Here is a 24,586-nt window from a genome sequence, read left to right on the forward strand (position 1 = left end):
AAAAAATTTTTTAAATACATTTTTGAAAATTATCAATTGATTTATAATCCAGATGAGTAAGAATTGCGATTGAATTTTTTTGTGCAGCCCCATTTGTTACATCCCTAACCGCACGTTTGCCTACTGTTCCTTTATCGACTATGAAGAAAGTTATCAATAATAAATAAAGGGATGGAGGAATCAATTCAACTTTTCATGACGTCATGGTCTTTTTGGACCACAAACTAGATGAGTCTGAATCAACAGTGTCTCCATTTTGCCTCAATGGTTTTAAGGTTCAATCAATAATACATTCTGATATCATTTTTGAAAATAATCTTTCCACGCTCCTGCTGCAGAGTGAGCTGCCTTCATCCCTCCTGGTGTACCAAGGGAGGAGGTCCAGGACCAAGTGTGACCTCAGCATGAAAATGTATGCAGAGGAAATGCAGGTGAGACAACATCAACTTCACTCGGCTTGTTTTGGTGACAGGTGACACTTCCTCATCTTCCTCCTGCAGGAATGGTATTTGGAGTATTCAAGGGAAAACCTTCCTCAACCAGACCAAAACCGGGAACACGACTTGGACAGTCCTACCTCCAACCCACCTTTTGTCCCCGCACCTCGGCTGGATTCACAAAGCGGACATTACAGTATTAACTAACGTAGCGACACGCTTGTCTTTTGGGCCGCTGTGAGTTGACAATATGGTGACTTTTCTCAGGACTTGGACAGACAAGTGGTACATTTTGACCAGAGACGGCAGCGTGTTAATATTATTACACTACACGATGTACAGTACATACACTCTATGAGGCTCCTTTCATTAAAGTCTCGATTATTCTGTATATACAAAAAAGTTCTTCAAGCAATATTCATGTTTTAAATCAGCAATAGCCTTGGGGTCAAAGGTTAGTCCTTTTTAGACAAGGCGTCCAAATAGGTTTTGTATATTTACTAAACACAAATCAATTTGTCTTTGTACTGTATTAAATTATATTATTGTTATACTTCACAGCGCCTTAACTGTAGTCAGTAAATGTTGTACAGGTGAAACACCACATACAGTGGGGCTAGAAAGTATTTAGTCAGCCACCGATTGTGCAAGTTCTCCCACTTAAAATGATAACAGAGGTCTGTAATTTTCATCATAGGTACACTTCAACTGTGAGAGACAGAAAATGAAAAAAAATTCCAGGTATTCACATTGTAGGAATTTTTAAGAATTTATTTGTCAATTATGGTGGAAAATAAGTATTTGGTCAACCATTCAAAGCTCTCACTGACGGAAGGAGGTTTTGGCTCAAAATCTCATGATACATGGCCCCATTCATTCTTTCCTTAACACGGATCAATCGTCCTGTCCCCTTAGCACAAAATCAGCCCCAAAGCATGATGTTTCCACCCCCATGCTTCACAGTAGTTATGGTGTTCTTGGGATGCAACTCGGTATTCTTCTTCCTCCAAACACGACGAGTTGAGTTCATACCAAAAAGTTCTATTTTGGTTTCATCTGACCACATGACATTCTCCCAATCCTCTGTTGTACAGTATCATCCATGTATCCATTTTGGTATAAACTCAACTTGTCGTGTTTGGAGGAAGAAGAATACTGAGTTGCATCCCAAGAGCACCATACCTACTGTGCAGCATGGGGGTGGAAACATCATGTTTTAGGGCTGTTTTTCTGCTAAGGGGACAGGACGATTGATCTGTGTTAAGGAAAGAATGAATGGGGCCATGTATCGTGAGATTATGAGCCAAAACCTCCTTCCATCAGTGTTTGAATGGTTGACCAAATACTTATTTTCCACCATAATTTACAAATAAATTCTTTAAAATTCCTTCAATGTGAATTCCTGGATTTTTTTTTCACATTCTAACTCACAGTTGAAGTGTACCTATGATGAAAATTACAGACGTCTGTCATCATTTTAAGTGGAAGAACTTGCACAATCGGTGGCTGACTAAATACTTTTTTGCCCCACTGTAGGAATATTGTGCAAAAGGTCTATTATTTCAGCAATTCAACTTCAAAATGTGGAACTAATATGGGATATCAACTGCAAACTGCAAAACATGCAAAGGGAAATATGTCCAGCCTTTATTTGTTATCATTTTGATCATCGTGGCTTACAGTTTTTGCAATTTGAGGTTTTCATAAACTGTAATCCATAATCATCAAGATGATATCAAAAGAAAGCTTGAAATATTTTGAGTTGCAAGTTATGAGCCTATGTCTTATATTACTTTCACTTTTTAAATCTAATTGCTGGAATTTACAAATTTTGCATGATATTCAGATTTTTTGAGTTTTACCTATATTTAAACCTCATGCCTTAGTTCTGTGGCTCTTCTGATCAGTATTAACAACAAACAGTTTGAGCACACTCCTTTTGCAGCTCAAATCCAAAATGGTCTATTTTGTATAACTGCTGCTTTTTAATAAACTCTTCAAATGTGTGTTTCTGACCAGTAATTTACAGGATTTGCAAATTATATATTTAAAAAACAGTGTAAAAATATGTAAAAAGGCACAAAACTGCTTCACATTACATTTAGTGAACAGTAAAAGGTATGATTCTGCCCCTATTCATCTAAAAAAAAGTGTTAATCTGATTTTTGGCACACTAGTCTTCTGTCCTTCCTGGGCAAAAACTGCTTTTTTCCATGAATATAAAAACCCAGCAAGCTTGTTGGCAGTAGTCAAGTGCGGTAAAATAAGTGCTTGAAAGTCACAGTGTGTCCGTCTTAGATGGAGCCAAACTCGGTGAGCAGAGCGACCACCAGGAAGGCGGCGTAGAAGACGAGGAGGACAATGCCGTACGGTCGTCCCAAGTGGAAGCGGCTCAGTGGAACGACGACGAAAGAAAATACCAGAGACAACCCCAGCGATCCTGCCAGAACCCATGTCAACATTCCCTCCGGTTCCAGCTGGGGAGGAGAACAGCAGTGTTGTAAAAAGTAGGAGAGTGGGTGAGTGGGAGACAGAGAGTGAGAAAAAGGGATTGAGATTGAGAGAGAGACCTGCACGTCTGTGTGTGTTTTCATCATCTGCACCAGACAGCCCACGCCAACTCCAAACAGCATGTCTGGTAGTGATGCGGTTAAGGGGCAGACATGAAGAATAAACACACAGATTGAACTGAAACACACAGTGGAGGTACAACCCTTATATCTAATTATGAATAATTTAAAAAATAAGAGTGTGTAGCTTCTCATAGATCAAGAGTGTCCAAAGTGTGGGCCGGAGGCCATTTGTCCCTCACAGCTAACTTCTTTAGGGTCCGCGGCACATTTAAAAAAAACTACCGTATTTCCTTGAATTGCCGCCGGGGCGCTAATTAATTGAAAACCTCTTTTCACGCCTGCGCTTACCAAAGGCATGTGGTAAAAGTAAGCATGCACTAATTATTTTAAAACCTCTTTTCACTCCAGCAATTAGCAAAGGTGTGCAGTAAAAATTTGAGTGTGATGTAAGTTTGGACCTTAAATCCTACTGAATAACTCTTAATCTTCTCCCTTTATGCGATTTCAAATTACCGGTATTGAAATCAGCCTCCTCCATTTTGAAAATGATGACAGGGGAAGTGTCACTCGCGACGTCACGAGTTTGACCAGACGGTAATACTAAGCATGAGCTAATTATTTTGGGAAGCGAGTTTGACCCGGCAGTAATTCAAGGCAGGCGCATACTATATGCCCTGCGGCTAGTGATGGGTCCAGCAACACCGATGCATCGGCGCATGAGTCAAGCTCATAGAGCAAAACCCTGTGTCGGTGCGCCTACCCTAAAAAGGCACGTGACCGATTATGAGCTGTTTTGGTCACATGACCAATACGCGAACTGTGTCGCACTGGCACCTGCGCGCCGACCTGTGTTTATAAGGAAGCGCATCTGTCAACGAGATACTGCTGCAAACAGAATCGGCGCACTTCTGCTGTTGGTCATTTGTCATTTATCTTCGTCGGAGATCCTTTCCACCGTGGGGGAATATTTTGATCATATATCGGAAAAAAAGTATTTGTGTTCATTTCCTTGTCGCTTCATCCTGTTCTCTCAAAATTTCTAGCATTGTCCCACCCACACAAACATCCTATTGTTTACATTAAAAAGCACAGCTGCACAATCTCTTCGATAGCTCAGTTGGTAGAGTGGAGAACTGTAGTTGTTCATGCTGAGTTCCTTAGGGCACTTGTTCAAATCCAGTTCGGATTCATTACCATTTTACCATGAATTGATTAACGTGGACCCCGATTTAAACAAGTTGAAAAACTTATTCGGGTGTTACCATTTAGTGGTCAATTGTACGGAATATGTACTGTACTGTGCAATCTACTAATAAAAGTTTCAATCAATCAACAGTCCTTATTCAGAGCGAATGTAAAAAAATAAAAAATACATAAAAAAATTCCCAGTCCACAAGTATTCGCATTCACAACACGTTCATTTAGATTTCCATGTTACGATACATGTACATTCCATTTAGTGGTCAATTGTACGGAATATGTACTGAACTGTGCAATCTACTAATGAATGTTTCAATCAATCAATCATGTTCACATTATTTATTGACTGTATCTAAAAAAGATAGAAATATATTTTTATTTAAATGAAGATATGAAATAATCCTAAATGAAATACAGTGATTTGGTTTATAATATTGTATATACTAGGTCATAAAATCATTGTCAGTTGAGTCGGTCCATAGGTTGCCTGTAGGGATTTTTAATGTCCAGCAGATATCAGTATTTAGTGACACAGTATTGACATAGTATCAATACAGTTTTGCAATGTGTCGAAACGATACATGAAGCCTCATCAACCCATCACTACCTGCGGCAATCCAAGGAAATACGGTATTTAAGAAAAACCAAAACATAAAGTGGAACGAAAGAACAAACAGGTAAAATGTAACAAGACTCTAATTGACTCCAATAACAAAGCTGCCATGCAGAATGTTTTTTCTTTAAAGCTTTCATTGCTCAAAAAAGAATAATGAATCAAAATCAATGTTGTGAAGTGAATTATATTTATGTAGCGCTTTACATAGTACAATTCATTATCTACATCTTTAAGTTACATTTAAACCAGAGTGGGTGGCACTGGGAGCAGGTGGTTAAGTGTCTTGCCCAAGGGCACAACGACAGTGACTAGTGTGGAAGCAGGAATCAAACCTGGAACTCTCAAGTTGCTGGCACGGCAGCTCTATCAACAGAGCCACACCACCCTTTTATGAATTATTGACCTATTCAAGGCTTTAATTATTTCACATCAAATAATCCACTTTGAAATATTTTTTTTGGGCGGGGCAGCAATTTTGGCTTTTTTTTTTTTTGCCATATAAAAAATAAAGATTTATTTGATAAAAATGGCATAAAATGAACAAAAAAAACAACATAAAAATATTAAAAACATATAATCAACAGATGGATCTGAAGTTGACCTACAGATTTGAAAGCGTTGAAAGTAAAAAAAACAAATAGTTTACACTTTTATGAGTGGGACCCTTTTAGATCTTAAAGTATTTTAGTGGGTTAGGGGTTTTTTAAACTGTCATTGCTCCAAAAATCAGTGGTGTTACGAATTATTGACCTATTTTAAGGTTCCAATTATTTCACATCGATTATTCCACTTAGAAAATTTTTGTGAGTGAAAATATTGCATATTTTCTGTTTTTGTCATTAAAAAAGGGTATTGACGAAAAAATTACAACAGACCTGAAGTTGATCTAGAGATACGAGCGTGGAGTAAAAAATATGAATATTGTTTTATTTACATTTTAATGACCGGATCCCCTAAAGGTTAAACAAAACCTATATATTGTATTGGTTTTGAAAATGAAAATTGTCAAAATGACCCCTGCATGCTCTGAATCTTCAGTTTGTGGCCCTCAGTGGAAACACTTTGGACACCCCTGCCATAGATGGAAAATAATGTTTTGTCATGACACACCTTGGGAACAAAGCAATTAAGAAGACATACAAATACAATTTAAAAAAAGAAAAAGAAAAAAAAAAGTATGAAACCAACAGTATGAATAATAACATCAATAATAGTTGTTTAATGCTTCAATCCTAAAATTGATTCTCAAAAATGGCAACAAAAATGTTGTATTTATTTATTTATTTTATGGATTCTGGAAAATTATTAACCAATTTAGGATTAAATGAATAAAAATCGTGATTTGAATGTGAATAAATGTTTTTTCTGAGCACGCCTAATATTTAATCTTGCTTAAATTTGACTTTTTGAGTAATCTTAACTTGATTGTCTAGTTGTTGCTTGTTTTTCTGTCCTGGACAAACAACAGTACCACCATAAACGACCATAAACTGATACTTTTAAGGCTGCTGAAAATGATCGATTCACAACCGAAGTGAGATTCTTATTTACCCAATTCTAAATGGATTCACAGTTTTCAAAAATAAATTTTTTTAAATACCTTTTTTAGACTGTGCTTACTTGCTGTGCATTTAGGTTGTGCGTCCGCAGACAACTTGAACTTTTGTCACCTGTTTTGTAAAGGTTTTATTATCATTTATGTACCAAATATGTCAATGGGACAATCGGTTTGAATCAGGAATCAACTCCGAATTGAATCATCACCCAAAGAATCTGAGTCGTGAATTGTTATGAGATTCAGGTGCCTGCTACTTTTACCGGATTTGAATCAGTGTTAGTGGTATCAGTCGATTGATATTATCAGTATTGTCTGGATTTGTCCCAAATGAATGGATAATGCGTGGTCATGTGACCACTGGTCCACAGAGCAACAAGCATGCTCGCTTGGTAAAATTTTTTCAAGTTTCGTCTTCGGATTAAAACAATCAGTATCGGATATCATATAATGGTAAGAAAGGGAATATCGAGCATCCATAATCAATGTTGGAGTTTTCTTTTTCTTAGAAATAGTTACAAATATCTTAAACAAATGGACTTTGTAGCTATAGAAATTTGGTGTGATGAGTCCAATAATCTGTTTTATATATTCTTCCATGATTGTGATGCCCTGCAAAAGACAAGAATAAATGTCATGACGTGACAATCAAGAGAATGTGATCCTTCAGACAAAAAAAAAAAGAGGGCAGAAAGAACACAATCAAAGAGGCAGAAAAAGGATACTGAAAATGATGCCTCCAAAGCAGGCTGATATCGCCATCCTTGGATAGCCTTGTCTTGCAATGGTGATGTCTGAAAAACAGTCTAAGAAAAAAGAGCAGGTGTAATGTCCAATTATTAATGAAGTTTGTGCACGAGCCAGCTCACCTCCAATACTGTTTCCCCAAGCGAGGAGAGTCAAACCCAGCACGGTGTTACTGAGACTCAGAACCACACCCAGCATGTGCAGAAGACTGACCACCTCTGAAGCCGCCGCACTGATCAGCACCGCACTCACCACAAAGCCCACCAGAGAAAAGATCTGACAGTAAAAACAGGACATTTCAATGCAAGTGATGGATGGAATTCATATTTGTGGGGGTACTTACTGGGTGGTACCTCGGGGGACACTCGTTGGTGGTGCTGCAGAAGACAATAGCAGACAGGAAGAGTCCCAGGAGAAAAGTCAGCAGCCACACAGGAAACTGCCCTTCGATCAGATAATGTCCAACTAGACAGAAGAGGGTGAAAAGGACGGTTGTAGGGTGTAACAATGTAACCTCCCAGACATCTTACAATTGTTTATTTGACAGAGCAATTAGCTTACAATAACAAACACTTCCATTCTTTCAAGACCGACCTCGACTCACAGGACGGACTTTGTTGGAATTGTGTCTCAGACCAAATGGGGTTCCTCAAGGGTCAATTCTGGGACCACTATTGTTCAATTTGTACGTGCTGTCACCAGGCCAGCTGCTAAGGCGACGTTCACACTGCAGGGTACGATGTCCGATTCTGATTCTTTTGTCAAATCCAATCTTTTTAGGTAATTGTTCACATTACAAAAAAACGCGATGTCTAATGTGAACGCAATCTGAGCCTCGCGCAGACATGACGTCACATGGGCTGATGTGTTTGTGGAAGTAAACATGGCTTCAGTTCACTAGGTCCCACTCCTTGATCGTCTGTGGCAGTTTCAGGGATTTTGTGTCAACATTCATTTAATCATTTTATGGGGTCTACAATATTAATTTGTTGTGCTCTGCCAGATCATTTTAATGTGGTCCACCACATTTCATGTGGTTTGTCACGTCATTTTATTGTGGACCACTACTTCATATAAAATTGTCTCTTCCCATAATTCTAATGTGACCAGCCACATCATTTTATGTGGTCCGCTAAGTCATTTAAATTGGCCTGCCATTTCATTTATGTGGTCCGCTGTGTCATTTATTGTGGTCCGCCACATTTTATGTGGGCCACCAAGTCATTTAAGGTGGCCTGCCAAATAATTTTTTGTGGTCTGCTATGTCATTTAAAGTGTCCTGCCATTTCATTTTATGTGGTCCGCTGTGTCATTTATCATGGCCTGCCACATAATTTTATCTGGTCCAATAAGTCTTTATGTGGCCTGTCATGCCATTTATAGTGGCCTGCCACATAATCTTATGGGGTCCACTACATCATCTTATGTAGTCCACTATGTGACCTGTCATGTCATTTATAGTGGATCGTATGGGGTGCACCACATTATCTTATGTAGTCCACTAAGTCTTTTATAGGGGCCTGGCGCATCATTTAAATGGCCCGCCACATCATTTTATGTGATCCACTAAGTCATTTTATGTAGCCTGCCATGTTATTTATATGGCTCACCACATCATTTATATGGCCTACCATGTAATTTACATGGCCCACCATGTCATTTATATGCCCCCCCATGTCATTTACATGGTCTGTAAAAGGCTGGAAATAAAAAGCCCTTTCTGGCTATATGTATTTGTTCTTTCAGGTTTGACAGAACCATGTTGCACACACAATTGCACAAGTTTTCCATGTTGTTAATATCTGATTACACAACAAGATGTTAGAGCATTTTTTGACCCACAATCGTTTTAGTGAACATATAATAACCAAAAACAGTTGCCTTTTCAAATTGAGAAACATATATTTCTATTCATATCTATTCACTGTTAACTGTGGGCCTCTATGGGCAGCCATAATGGGACGTGGCCCTCAATAAAAATGAGTTTAACACTCCAGTACTAAAGCACATTATTTTCACCTGTTTTCTGCTCATTTGTCACCTATTTATTTTACAACCTTCTACAATGAAGAATAATGACGCTTATTTATTTTTCATGACATTTTGATTCCTGAGCAAGGCCACCGCTGCTGCTCACTGCTCCCCTCATCTACCAGGGGGTGGAACAAGGTGCTGGGTCAAATGCAGAGGTTAATTTTAGCACACTTAAGTGTGCGTGCGTGCATGTGTGTGTGTGTGTGTGTGTGTGTGTGGAATTGCACTGTTCACATCCATTTTTTACCGCTTATTCCCCTTTGGGGTCGCGGGGGGCTCTGGTGCCTATCTCAGCTACAATCGGGCAGAAGGCGGGGTACAGCCTGGACAAGTCGCTACCTCATCGCAGGGCCAACACAGATAGACAACATTAATAATAATAATAATAATGGATTAGATTTATATCGCGCTTTTCTATTGTTAGATACTCAAAGCGCTCACAGAGAAGTGGGAACCCATCATTTATTCACACCTGGTGGTGGTAAGCTACACCAGTAGCCACAGCTGCCCTGGGGTAGACTGACGGAAGCGTGGCTGCCAGTTTGCGCCTAAGGCCCCTCCGACCACCACCTATCCTTCATTCACCAGTGTGAGCGGAACTGGAGGCAAAGGGTGAAGTGTCCTACCCAAGGACACAACAGCAGCGATTTGGATGTCAATAGGTGGGAAGCGAACCTGCAACCCTCAGGTTTCTGGCACGGCCGCTCTACCCACTACGCCATGCCGCCCCACATTCACACTCACACTCACATTCACACACTAGGGCCAATTTAGTGTTGCCAATCAACCTATCCCCAGGTGCATGTCTTTGGAAGTGGGAGGAAGCCGGAGTACTCGGAGGGGACCCACGCATTCACGGGGAGGACATGCAAACTCCACGCAGAAAGATCCCGAGCCCGGGATTGAACCCTGACTACTCAGGACCTTTGTATTGTGAGGCAGACGCACTAACCCCTCTGCCACTGTGAAGCCCCGCACTGTTCACATTGGCATGCAAACATAATGCAGGTGATGTATGGGCAAAACAATGGAAAGTGACAAGGCCAATGTGTCCTGCCACCACTATGATCACACACTCAGATCTTCCTGTCACTGACAGCAAGTCGAAGTTGGAATGTGGAGCACATCAGTGTGTGGATGCAAAATAATTTATACAGGTAAACTTAGACCCAACCAAAATTGTCTGTGGCCTACACAAACAAAGAGAAAATGTTATTAGTCACCTTTCTAATGACATTAATAATCAGTTTAGAAATGTAGAAAATATTGCATTCAGATTTTAACCATAACGGCTTCTTTAATTGAATAACATCAGCAGCTTTTCACCAAATAAAAACATTGTCAAAATAAAATGAACACGTAATCATTGACATGAAACACTTTGTTTTACTATTTTGGAATTAGTGCTCAAGCTGCAGATCAAAAGTGATACTTCTTTCCACTTACATAGTCCAGACTGGAAGGCGAGCACACACACGAGGGGGGCAGTGACCAAATGAAGACAGTTGAGTGGGCGTCTCCAGTTCTTGTCCTCTTTATCAAGATCAACGACAGGAATGCACAGTAGCAGCAAGACCTCCACAGGGGTCTGAGAGGCAGACATGATAATACTTTCATTTATTTTTTTATGTTTTTAAAAATTCTATTATCTTTATTTTTCTAATATTATTTTTTTTCAAATATTTATGTACATTTTCATGTAAGAAAAAAAGACATGACATTTCAAAGGTCCCCTATGAGATCATGCATCGGGGCCCGTGATCCATGTTGGCCACCGTTTGGCATGAATAAGTGCATGTAAAATGTCAAATAATAGGTGCTTCATATGAAATTTTACATAAAACATATTCATAGCACCTTCCTGCTCCGTCTATGATATGAAAATAATGGCAATTTTCCCCATAAAGCTGCATTGTGCCCTGTGGTGCGCAGTGTCAGTGCTGGACTGAGCTGAGCAGTGCAGTTTCAAATTCTGGCTGGTGAAGAAATGGCAAATTAATGTTTTAAATGTATTTTGCACAAAAACCTATTGAAAAAAAATATTTCTCAGTAATTAGTTTTAGTACAAATCAAGCATCAAATTAACTTCAAGTTTTACCTAAGTACAAAGTAAATACAAACGGCTGAAAACATTTTGTCATTGTTTAATTCTGAATAGGGCCCAAATTTAGCCAGGCACAGCCCTCTCCCTTATTGTGCAAATTTGACGTTGTATCAATGTTGTAACAGTATATTAAAATAATAAAAGCAAAGCTCATTAGCAACAACGTCGCAGGCGCACAAACGTGTGTCTTCCCACACTAAAAGCACTTTAAATCAACATTTTGGTTTTGATGTTTTCAATCTGGTAAAATATAGTTTAACATGGAACCTTCTGATGACAAGTTTGGACTGTGGCTGTCTGTCGCAGCTTGGGATGGAATGATATGAAAAATTACCAAAATGTTCATATATATATATATATATATATATATATATATATACATATGTGTGTGTGTGTATAAATATATGTATATAAATACATGTGTGTATATATGTATGTATATGTATATGTGTGTGTGTATATATATATATATATATATATATATATATATATATATATATGTGTGTATATAGATATTTATATGTATATATATATATATATATATATATATATATATATATATGTATATATATATATGTATATATATATATATGTATATATTAGGGCTGGGCAACGATTAAAAATTTTAATCAAAGTTAATCGCACTATTTCTCCGATTAATCACGATTAACTGCATTGTATACGCAAAGCCCAATAATGAATTCAAAAGTAGTGTGTAGTGCACCTTTATTGGAATATTCTCCCACATGAACAAAAGCGCCAAAACATTTGTTGTGCAAACACAATTTAAATCAGTCCTTGTTAAACAGTAGCAGTTAAATAGCATATTTTATGAAAATCAACTCAAAAAATGTAAATACAAACATTTAAGCTTATTGCCACTGCCAGGGTATTTAAGTTATCCTGTTTGTTATGGAAAATAAATATAATCTACATACAAATCTCTGAGCCACAATCATAACATCTGAACAGGCAATTTCTGAGGTAACAGCAGAAACATTTTTTTTTATCAGGGATTTTATGTTTAAAAAACCTATATTATAGGTAGTGGGCAGTTTTAGGGAATTTTTGATCAAATTATCCGTAGTAGCTAAATTAATAATGTTGTGTTTATTATGCATAGTGCACTTAAAATAATTACGACCATATCTAGGAATTGATATGATGGGAATTTTCCGATTGTTTGCTTGGTGCTTTAATAAACTGAACGTATCATATACATGGTACTATATTGTGATGTTATGAGCCAGGGAAAAAAACAACTACCCTACCCAGCATGCAACAGGAGTGACGAGCATGCGCGGTAGTCCGGTATAGGTTGTGTGTCGCCATGACAGCATCTTAGGCTAAGACCGATTTTTTATTTTTTTATTTTATTTTAATCTTCTATTTTTTCTCCCCCCCCCCGCCCCCCCTTGTTTACCTGTATGTCATCTTTTTTGTAAGGGGCGCTGGAAGCCGGCAGACCCGTCAGCGATCCTGTTCTGTCTCCCTGTAATGTTTGTCTGATCTTGAATGGGATTGTGCTGAAAATTTTAATTTTCCTGAAGGAACTCTCCTGACGGAATAAATAAAGTACTATCTAATCTAATCTTGTATGTTGTGATATGCACGCTCTGAAAGCAAACGTTAAGAACTCAGCCAACACTCCTCGTCTGCATTATTCATAAATAGACAGACAACACATATACTCCGCTGCTTCACAAGCCGCTGGATGTAGCCGGCAAAGTATTCCCATGCTAGCTAGCCGGTCTAGCAAGCACGTGTCATTCAGTCCAAAACGGCCCGATCCATCCACATTCAGAATTGTCTGGCGGTCGTAAGTGATCCCGGAGTGACCACGCTGTAAGTCAGCCATGAAATTTGCAGAATTGTCCGGTATTTTTGCCAAATGTTCCATCTTTACCAAGAGCCCCTCGACGCCGAAGCCCGTCCGGGCGACGCCATCTTGTTAAGAAAAGGTGTTAACAAAATAAAAGCATGTAAACAACATACGCAAATGTGCGATAAAATAATTGTCGGCGTTAATAGATTGATGAGTTAACTCGTAATTAACGCATTAATTTGCCCACTCCTAATATATATATATATATATATGTATATATATATATATGTATGTATATATTTGTGTGCTAGCGGGCCTGGCTCGTAGGGTGTAGTGATGCGTCTAGTGCAGCATGCTAGAGAGACGTTGCATGTAGTGTTGCATGTGACGCATAGCTCCTGCCGCTGACCGACCCAGCTGGGTAAAGGAAGCCGAGTGCGTAAGCCTTCTGAGGTCAGTGCATAGCCTCTCCTTCACCAAGACCCCTCACCTTACCTTCTCGTGGCAGCACATGGTAACTGGAGTCTTGCGACTTCAGGCTAAAAGGTAGGGGATCGACCCGCTGCCTTGCGGGTAAGTCCAGGAAGACAAAGGCTAGGGGAGCACACCCTGAGAGAAAAGCCCCGTGATGGAGGCACACGTAGGCGGGCAACGACAGACTGAGGGTTCCGGCGTCCTCCTGCAGCTATGAAGAGGTGCTGGTTGTCCTGGGTTCCCCTTGCCACTAGGCTCCATCTCTTTGTGGCGAAGATAGTGCGGCTGGGAACTGTGCACCCCAGAGGCACTTAAAAAGTATCACTGCACAGGTCTCTGCTTCTGACCTTGGTGGATCCAGAACAGCAATGGATTCTAAAGCACAAAGTCTGATGGCGTCAGGATGTCTGATAACGGGGGCAGGTTAGAATGAACTGGGAGCCTCTAGTTAGATCTCTGCACGTCAGCGATGCAGGGCTATAATGGTCGCTTTCAGCTGGGAATTGAGTGGCAGCTGATTTCGGCAGACTCCTGTATGACTGAGCAGCCCTGTGTAGGAGCCACACTGCTCACCCCAAAGTTGGGGGAAGGCCTAGAAAAGGTGGCCTAAACATTGCCCACTCTTCACACCAATTACCGGGACATTCTACTACCGCGGTCGAAAAACAAAAAGTAAACAAATTCCCCTGAAATTGGCTACATGGAACATTGGAACCCTCGTGGACAACAACCCTGACAGGCCGCAAAGAAGAACGGCGCTTGTTGCTGCTGAGCTCAGACGTTATGGAATTGACATCGCCGCCTTGAGTGAGACAAGACTTCTGGATGAGGGATCTCTAAAAGAAGGCCAGGGTTATACCTTTTTCTGGAAGATTTACCCTACAGAAGGTCCGCATCACCATGGTGTTGGTTTGGCAATAAAAAACAGCCTGCTACACAGTTTCACTGAAACACCTACCGGCATAAGTGAAAGACTCATGTCTGTCCGTATTCCCCTTGCAACTCTTCACAGTGCCTATGCGCCAACTCTACCATCCGAGAATGAGGCAAAGGACCGTTTCTACCAGGAAATGCCCTACAGCGCATCCCTAGCAGTGACAAAATCTTCCTGCTTGGTGATTTTCATGCCAGGGTGGGGAAAAACCACCTCATATGGAAAGGAGTGATTGGGAAGCATGGTATCGGGAAGGTCAACAGCAATGGCGTGAGGCTACTCAGTCTCTGTGCTGAGCATGACCTGACAGTTACCAACACAATCTTCCAACAGAAAAATAAACCCAGGGCTTCCTGGATGCACCCACGATCCAAGCAATTGCATCTGCTGGATTACATCATCGTGAGACGCAAGGACACCAAGGACGTGCACATCACCCGTGCAATGCGAGGTGCTGACTGCTGGACTGACCACCACATGATTATATCCAAGTTGCGAGCGTCAGTAAGTCCCCCTGTTCGTCTCCGAAAAACTGGCAAGAAGCGGTTGGACTGTGTCCGACTTGAAGCAGACGAGGCTCGAAACAGCCTTCGATCCTCCATTGCAGGAAAGCTGCAGGAACTCGATCCCTTCCTGAGCCTTGAAGGCAGTGTTGATGACAACTGGACCTGGCTTAGCTCAAAGCTCTATGAGGCTGCAGCCGAGTCTATTGGCTACCGCCGTAGGAGGCATTAGGACTGGTTTGACAAAAACTCAGAATCCATCAGAACCATAACGCAGCCCTGAACAACCCTACATCCGTCAGGCTAAAGCAGCACTGGAGAACATCAAGGAAGGAGGTACAGCTTGTCCTACGAAAACTGAAAAATGACTGGTGGACTGACAAGGCTCAAGAAATCGAACATTTTGCAGTGAAGAACGACATGCACAACTTCTATAATGCTGTGAAAACCATCCATGGCCCCAGGAACTCCTCTCTCTCACCTGTGAAGTCGGCTGATGGTTCAACTCTCATAAGGGACCAGAAAGAAGTTGTGGACAGATGGTGGGAACACTTCCAGACACTTTTAAACCAACCTGCCACCTCTGATCTGGCAGTGCTGGATGAGCTGCCCCACTACCCAACTATTGAAGAACTGGATCTTCTCTGAAGTGTACGCTGCAATTAGGTCACTTAAGAACAACACGACCCCTGGCCCGGATGCCATCCCTGCAGAGATCCTTAAACAGGGAGGCTATTTCTGTACCAGAGCAATTTTCCACTACATTGCTGATGTATGGAAGCGCGGAGCAGTCCCCCAACAATGGCGGGATGCAAATGTCGTAACCCTATACAAAGGTAAGGGTGAGAAGTCTGTCTGTGGCAATAGTAGAGGCATATCCCTCCTGTCTGCTGCCGGCAAGGTTCTTGCCAAAGTGATGCTGTCAAGACTCATACGAAGCATAACAGAACACTTGTTGCCTGAGTCTCAATGTGGCTTCAGGAAAAATTTTCACTACACGCCAGCTACAAGAGAAGTGTAGGGAGCAACATCAAGATCTGAACATGACGTTTGTGGACCTATCAAAGGCCTTTGATACGGTCAACAGAGACTTGCTCTGGGCGGTCCTTCTCAGGGCTGGTTGCCCGCGGAAGTTTGTAAACATCCTGCAAAGTTTCCACAAGGGAATGATGGCTCAGGTAACAACAGGAGAACCGGAGTCTAGGCCTTTGAAGGTATCTACAGGTGTCAGACAGGGTTGTGTACTTGCACCTGTGCTATTCAATATCTTCCTCATGAGTGTCACCTGGCTACTGCACAAAGAAGTTGAGGGAAGCATTTGTGTGCTGGTGGATAACAGGTTGGATGGAAGCTTATTTAACATCAGAAGACTGCAGGCGCCTACCAAGGTCAAAACTGTGAACATTGTGGAATTACAGTATGCTGATGATTGTGCCTTCGTGGCACATACATCAGAGGCTCTGCATACGTACCAAGGTGGCAGTATACCAAGCCATCTGTGTCTCCACACTATTATTTGGCTGTGAAGCTTGGACCCTGTATCGCCACCACATCCAACAGCTGGAGAACTTTCACATCAAGTGTCTCCAGAGGATAATTGGGCTGACATGGCGTGATCGTGTGCGACACACGGAAGTCCTGAGCAAAACTGGTACCAAGAGCATGGAGGCCACTTTTCTCAAATACCAATTGCAATGGACCGGCCACACCATCAGAATGCCTGTTGAAAGAATTCCGCGACAACTGCTGTATGGTCAACTTCATCATGGCCAGAGATTTGCAGGAGGCCAAAAGCGGAGATATAAGGACCAACTGAAAATAACTCTCAAGAGGTGTGGAATACAACACACACTGCTGGAAAGCTCTGCCTCAGATCGCCCTCTCTGGAGGCAACTTTGTCATGCAGGCTTTCAACATTTTGAAGATGAGAGAAGAGCAGCAAGGGAAGGGAAATGCCAGAGGAGGAAGATGGGCCCTTCAGCCAAGACCACAACAAACACTATCTTAATATGCCCCCATTGCAATAGACCATGTGGCTCTCGTATTGGACTTTTTAGTCACCTCAAAACCCACCAATAGAATAGAAGAAGTGGAAGTCATCATCAGATACGATGGATATATATATATATATTAACACACATATGTACACACACACAATATAGCTTATTTAGTTAAAATAGTTGGAAAGACAGCAATGTGTTTACACACGTTCAGATTAGGGTATGACATTTTATGACGTTTAGTCAGGTTAGCATTTAAGCTAGCTAGCGATTAATAAGGATGTGACTTTTACCACAACTCAGGATTTCAATCCAATTCTTGGGATGACTATTTGAATCCGAATTGATTCATGATTCAAACTGATTAAAGCAAAAGGTCTTCTTGGCTGCTGAAGTACTCAAAGTATAAATAAGAACATATTTCTTTCAAGCAACCCTAAAAATTATTGGCGCTAGTTATTAGCTGTGTTAACGATTAGCTAACGAGTTCTGGCACCAGCTGCTATAGAGTGATCAACCTCGCTAGCTTCCAGCTAGCAATTAAATGAGCAATATCACTGGTCCATGAGTTTATCAAACTGCGGTTATAAATCATGGTTTTACGACCATGTAATTTTAAATGGTATTAGTAACTGTCGGGAGTTTTACCGGTAATCGTTACATCCCTACAGCCTCAGCACACCTTTAATATTTTGACGACTCTCCACTTCCACGATTCCCTCCTCCATCTCCTGTTATCCACTGGGTTGAGTGAACTCAGTAAGATCTGGCTGGTAGACTGAGTGTACTGCAGAAGGGGTCTGTACTCAGACTCTGAAACACAAAGTTGATATGAACATACCCTGACTATGCACACAGACTTTGAACTACCATATTCCGGTTGGTGTATCCCAGCTGGCAAACAGGGAACATCGTCATCATAAAAGTCAGACGACTCAAACTCGGCTGCAGAGGAAACAAACCATTAGTGGTTTGAGTAAAAACACCTGCAGTATTTCTACCACTTTGTGTGTCCAACCTTGAATATGTGGAACACCTTCGATCCTTCCATTAATCAAACGCTTTTGTCGGTTGTAGATGTACGCACTGATGATTACTGTCACCACATATACCACGTAGAGGCCCAGGTACCCTGTACACATGAGGAAACTCAAGTTACACTTAAGTAATATTCATCTTTCATTAAGTACCAGTATAAGCTCAACTTTTATGTTTGCCAATGGAGAGGGAAAAAAAGAAGATATCATGCAATTTGCATAATTGACCGTGAAGCAGGTGTATGTAATTTTAATGGTCGCGTAAGGAGAGACAAAATGTGAGGAAAAGCAGAACAAAGTTGTTTAAAACTTTTTTCCATCGCTTCGTTTACTGTTTTTTTTATGTGAGTGTTATTATAAAAGGTAGGGCACGCTTCTTGTTGTTAAAAGCGATACGTGCTTTCACGTCAGACTCCAAAGGTCCCCAATAAGACCAGAAAAAGTCATTCAAGTATTATTTATTTTGATCATTTTAAGTGAAAGATGTACTTTAAAAAATGTATAATTAGGACTTTTGAATTTGTGTGTGGCCAAACAGTGAAAATATATGTTTTAGGACTAAAGACTAAAAAATATACAATATTTTGTCAGATAAAATCATGTTACGAATTTAACTATTTTCAATGCATTTAGACTTTTGGAGTTTATAACAGGGTGAGAGTACAAAAGTTTGGATCTCACGTAGTCATGCTTCATATACACAACCACTACACTAGTATTATTACCTCAAAAAATACTTGTATAAAATAAACAAATCACATTTATTGTGCCAATAAAATATTGAAATAATTTTTTGTGCCTGCCAAATGGCCACAAGAGCTTTAAACACCACTACTTGGAAAAAGAATGACTGCTTTGCATTACTTGACAAAATAAATACATATAAATAATAAACATATTATTTGGAAAAGGCTTGGCAAACTCAAGGCTAAAACCTGAACATGTTTTTCTCTTCTCAGCAGCAGTTCCCAGTGCCGGTGAAGCTGACATTAGGATTAGTCAAATAATTTTTGTATTTTTAGAAGATGTGATGTTATTTGGCCTCCCAAAAATAATGCTGTCGCGGTGCTCAACATAATAAGCACCAATCTGATTACATTGCCTTCTTCTTTGGAGTTGTCGTCTCTTTCTTCCTTCATTCACATGACCAACACGTGATTCTTAAACTCATCACCATATTCATGAGATAATTAGCATGATTAGCATGGATGATTGTGGGAGGAGTGTCTTAAGAAGCAGTGTTACACTGCCGTTACTGTACCGAGCGGACAGTCCCATTATAAGGTGTGAAGGCGAAGAGAGCGGCAAACTTAGTTTTGGTGGTTCGTTATTTCCCTCCACATTCATGTTATTGTGCTCTCCAAACTGTCTGATGTTGTTGAACTAGCAGCACACATCTACAACATGGAACACATTTTCTGCAATGAAGAATCGTGATCTATAGGGAACAGAAACTGTTTTTAGAATGCTTTCACCTGAATTTTCCATCGGCACCGAGTGCTTCCACCCAAGCCCCGAAATAAATTTTTTAAAATCAAGATTACATTTACCGCAATTGGGTGCATTTCTACACTATATTTTACGTTTAGATATATTCTCATCTACCAGCCTGTAATTGTCATTTCCCATGTAATGTACCACAGAATGTTGTTTTTTTTGTAGAAAATGCACATTACATTATCATCATCAGGATGGAAATGACAATGCAGGTATAATTAGACTAGATGTAGCAATATAAAATATAACATATTCGCAGGTATGTTATATTTTATATTGCTACATCTAGTCTATTTATACCTGCATTGTCATTTCCATCCTTACACTTTCCATCAATGTAACTGAGCGACTGTGTTGAACAATTTCCCTCGTATATCATTAAAGTTTGTCTAAGTCTAAGTCATCATTGAAAATGTCATGTAAAATACTATTACATGCATGCAAAGAACTCAGAAAACGTTTGGCAACTCTATACATAGCCACGGGTAATTATATATATATATATATATATATATATATATATATATATACACACTGTATATATATATATATATATATATATATACATACAGTATATGTACATATACATAAATATGTACATATATACACATACATATATACACATACACATACATAGCCTATACATATATAAATGTGTACGTATTATGTTAGTATAATGGCTATATAATTAATAATGAATATAATTGGATATTGGTATTGTAATCATCCAGATATGATGAGCAGCAAAGTAGAACGCAGTCAACGTTGTGCCTTGGAGAGCAGGAATGCAGGCGACAAGTAAGAAAATTCGATGATGCTAGCTCTGCTAACTAGTGAGCTTGCTTTGGCGCCCCTTATCGTGTTCCTGCCCTGCAACTCAGCACGGCGTTTAGGCAAAAGGAACAGTGAGTAGATGTGGCTGAGGTGAGCGTTTAACAAATTTAGTTTGGGTCAAATTTTTTTAATATGTCATTTAAAAAACGCAGCACGTGATATTTTGACATGAAAATCAGGTTTAAAAACGTGTCTGTATTTAAGAGACTCTATCCTCTGTGCACAAGTTGAATAGATAAGCTTTGCGTGCACCATCAAGTTTGCACGTTTTAGTACAAGCAAAGCTTAAGTAGATCAAGCCCTAAGAGCTATGGTATGTAAAAGTACCCAGTGTTTCTCCAAACGTGGTGGTTCCTCTGAACAGGATGACATAAGTCCAGAACACGGCCACCATGTAGAAGATGACGTCACGCAGAAAAGGACGGGAGGCCACAGCAAAAGGTTTGACGAGCGCCACACTGCCTGCGACGACGGTGGTGACGAATATGCCAGCTCCTGCATGTGGACGTGGATGGACAAAGAAGAATGACATGAAAATACATGATGGCAGCAGGATGGACGTTTATACTTCAAAGTCTTCTTTGAGCAATACATACCGAATAACGCTCCGACCGCCAGTCCAGCAGTGTGAGGGCGGGAAAAGGCTGCTATGGCACTGAAGATGTCTGGAGCTCCGTTACCAAGAGCAAGAAAGGTCACGCCCTCAACACGAACACAACAGTCAAGGAGGGATGATCCAATAACAACATTGACAATGACAGAGTGAGGAGCAATCCCCAAATCATAAGATCCCTGCTGTGATGTAAACCAACAAACCTATGACGTGGTGAATATGATTTATAAACAATAGAGCTAAGTGGGACTAACTGGATAAATAGAACCTGAAAGTTGAAATGTACTGTATGCCTGGCAGAACCTTTGCCACTTTAATCCTTACAGGAGACCCATTTTGCATAAATAAGTTCATTTAAATTGTCAATTCATATAAAATTTTACTGCAAACGTAATCCTAGCACAATGTGTGTGTGTACATACAATATTTTAATATGATGTATATCTGTGTTGGCCCTGTGATGAGGTGGCGACTTGTCCAGTGTGTACCCCCCCTTCCGCCCGAATGCAGCTGAAATAAGCTCCAGCATCCCCCGTGACCCCATAAGGGACAAGCAGTTGAAAATGGATGGATGGATATATAATTAATATAATGGATATATATTATTAATACAATGGATATATAATTAATATAACTGGATATTAGGAATATTTGCGAACCCGAGAGGGACACGGGGTAGAAAATGGATGGATGGATATAAAGAGTATGTGAAAGTTTGACTCCTACCTTGACCTCCTACCCGTGACAACCTACTTAAAGTTTGGTAATCAATCAAAACTATAAAGCAGCTAAAATGCGCCAAACATGGATAAGAGTGGAGGGAGTGTTTTACATGTTTCCCATCATGCACTCTAATAGATTTAAATGGGTGTCATTTAGATTTTTTTTATGGTGTTTGGATGTTTTTCACAATATCCACAAAGTTCAGTAAGCAGGTTGTATTATGTGTGACCATATGTGTTGACTTTTATATTAGTTGCATTTTTTGGGGGAAGGAGAAGGGACCATGACTAGGGAAGGTTGTTTGGATTGTGTCATATAATCAACCGATGTGCAGTTATCACAAAGTACCTCCAATGGGTCATTGCTTTGATCTACTCACATTGTCCACAAGATGGCAGCAAATATGTAGCATTCAGAGACAGCCTGGTGTTTAAGATTAATTTGGAAATCACTCACTGTGCGATGCTTTGTTAAACTCATAAATTTCGCGGATATAAAACCCCCGGTAGGAGGATACAAAAAGGCATTGCTAACCGTTAAGATCATGTAAACGGGTGGGATCGATAAAAAATAGACAGTAACAAAACCAAATATAGTATGGCTGATACTACAGTGATTATATCAATATTTTCTATTATCACAAATCATGTTGTGTCCTTTTTGTTATTGTCTACAAACTCAGGAAATAAGAGCCGATAGTATTTTTTGTGTTTTTGTCTAGTTAATTTACATTATTCCGATTATCAGATCATTCTGTTTTTGTCAAATTACAGATGTGATCAAAAATGTACGTAATTATTTAACCCTCTTCGGCACACATAATTTAATAGCAGTTAAGTAGCGCCAGGACTAAAGAGTCCTTAAGGAGTTATGAGTGTATGAACATTTGGGGGGATTCATATGTTTTACTACTGTTTTAGCTCAAATCTCTCTATCAAGTTTGTCCTAAATAAAAATAGCTAATGTGTCTTTGTTCCCCATTTGAATGCCCATTTGATCTAATTTTGTCAATTGTTTAATCTTGTAAAAAATGCATAAACTGAGTTATCATCAATACAGAATAAATGTTCAAGAGCTGGGGTACAGGGGTAAATATCAGAACAACTTAAGATCAGTAATAAAACAAATGATGCATTTTTTTATGTTTTGCTGTGTCACACCTAAACCTCAAGCAGTTTAATGTCAAAGAACATTTTTTAATGATACTGAAAATTTAGAGTATGAACATATGTATGGCAGGTTTTAACTAATAAATGGATGGCTTGATACCCGAATTTGTAGTATCGCTCAAAACTAATGTAAAATATTCAAACAACATTTTAATAGAAGTGTAGATTGAATCATGTTAAACCAGAAATGAACCAGCAAGCTAAATTAGGAGCCTTTGTACCCATTTTGAAATGGTTCTATTATTATTCATATCCCAAAATATGTATCATGATGTACAGCAAGGAAGGGATTCATATGGCCCCATTCCTGGGTGGATCCCGTATGAGAATAAGGTAAATCATTATGCAATGCCGTCTGCTAAAAATGATGGAAAGCGCCACTCTACATAGCAACTGACAGTTGCAATTGCCACAAAACACATTTTAATAAGGTATTCTACACTTCACTGCCGACTGGATAGTGCACCTCCAAATTCAAACGGCAGCGAATGAATATGAATCCCTGTTTTACTCTATATTATTATCGCAATATAGATTTTATCGCCCATCCCTCGTTAGAATTAACCTAAACAGGCTGTTATCAATCAACCACAATGCCTGTAGGCTCCCAGCAGGCCCAAGACATTGATATAGAGTTGATTATACATACATATTCTTTAAAACTGACTTTGAAAAAACATTGTTAAATAATTGTATTTGTAAATTGAGACAATGTTAATGTCCAACCTTGACTCAATGCTGGTGGTAGGGAAATTACCAAAATTCAATGGTTAAATCAACATCAGAACCCAACATTGATTAAACGTTGCATGTTGTTCCAACGTTCTGTTTGAGTTGCTCATAATGTCTTGTGCTTTCTGGGTGACTCAGAGCCACATCCAATCATATAGCATGGACCACATCCAGCAGGCCAGCTTTGCTTTGATTTGTCAGACAACAGACGGCTCACACAACGGTAGCCAATAGGAGGCCTTCAGGGGTGAAGGATACAGCGACGTTGTGAGTGAGGTGCAGACTGGTGGAGATGGCCGACAGGTTGGGACAGAAACTGAAGAGAAACACACACAGAAGAACTTTATGAGAAACTTTTTGAATCATTTCTCTCTGCGTTTTGTGTACTGAAAATAAAAGCAGAACATTCCACTTCCACGCAAAAGAAGGTCACGGTCAAAGCAGTGAAGTGAAACTGATATAAACTTCACAGCTGAATGTGCATGTGACCCTAAGCAGTAATAAGACACTGAATGGGATGTTTCACGCGCTGTACAGCTGCAGCATGAACATCCATGACTTACAACTTAGACGCCGTGAGGCCAAGGATGAGGAACAAAAAGAGGAGCCATATAACCTGTGGAGAATCACAAGACCAAACATATCAGCCATGTTTACTATTCTGCAGATGTAACACAGATCAAATGCACTGTGAGCAGGAGTGACACATATTTAGACACGATTGGGAAGTTCATTGTGCTGCAATAAGGGCACTTCAAAAAGTTTGATGAATGCCGGTTGTCCCAACTTCCTCAAACACACTCATCAGTGTTGCCATACGGGAAATTATTGTCCAAAAAATAACTGTAAAAATTATAATACTTTGAGAAATAAAAATGTACACTCAATTTGACGTTTCTTAGGACCATCTGCAACAAATAATTAAATAAATAAATAAAATAATAGCACTAGTCGACATTGATTGATTTTTAAGGCACAC

The 24,586-nt window shown here is 39.8% G+C and overlaps 2 protein-coding genes across 3 annotated transcripts in view; one reads left to right on the plus strand and one right to left on the minus strand.

Moving 5' to 3' along the window:
* Nucleotides 1–839, plus strand: part of tpcn1 (two pore segment channel 1) — a 29,924-nt gene extending 29,085 nt beyond the window's left edge. For both annotated transcript variants that reach the window (XM_061906440.1, XM_061906438.1), the window contains 2 exons: nt 339–431; nt 501–839. In XM_061906440.1, the coding sequence (XP_061762424.1) occupies nt 339–431; nt 501–644 (237 nt within the window). In that variant the 3' untranslated portion in view covers nt 645–839. The remainder of the gene's footprint in view (nt 1–338; nt 432–500) is intronic.
* A 1,563-nt stretch (nt 840–2,402) lies between these two features.
* Nucleotides 2,403–24,586, minus strand: part of slc8b1 (solute carrier family 8 member B1) — a 26,622-nt gene continuing 4,438 nt past the window's right edge. Inside the window, exons 3-15 of the mRNA XM_061906442.1 lie at nt 24,171–24,223; nt 23,866–23,923; nt 20,967–21,072; nt 20,698–20,865; nt 18,021–18,134; nt 17,873–17,947; nt 17,685–17,815; nt 10,609–10,750; nt 7,472–7,593; nt 7,251–7,404; nt 7,107–7,187; nt 3,008–3,072; nt 2,403–2,914 (exon numbers count right to left, since the gene is read on the minus strand). Of these exons, the coding sequence (XP_061762426.1) occupies nt 2,732–2,914; nt 3,008–3,072; nt 7,107–7,187; nt 7,251–7,404; nt 7,472–7,593; nt 10,609–10,750; nt 17,685–17,815; nt 17,873–17,947; nt 18,021–18,134; nt 20,698–20,865; nt 20,967–21,072; nt 23,866–23,923; nt 24,171–24,223 (1,452 nt within the window). The 3' untranslated portion in view covers nt 2,403–2,731. The remainder of the gene's footprint in view (nt 2,915–3,007; nt 3,073–7,106; nt 7,188–7,250; nt 7,405–7,471; nt 7,594–10,608; nt 10,751–17,684; nt 17,816–17,872; nt 17,948–18,020; nt 18,135–20,697; nt 20,866–20,966; nt 21,073–23,865; nt 23,924–24,170; nt 24,224–24,586) is intronic.

Source organism: Nerophis ophidion, linkage group LG07, assembly GCF_033978795.1.
Source record: "Nerophis ophidion isolate RoL-2023_Sa linkage group LG07, RoL_Noph_v1.0, whole genome shotgun sequence".
In the NCBI taxonomy this organism is placed as follows: domain Eukaryota; kingdom Metazoa; phylum Chordata; class Actinopteri; order Syngnathiformes; family Syngnathidae; genus Nerophis; species Nerophis ophidion.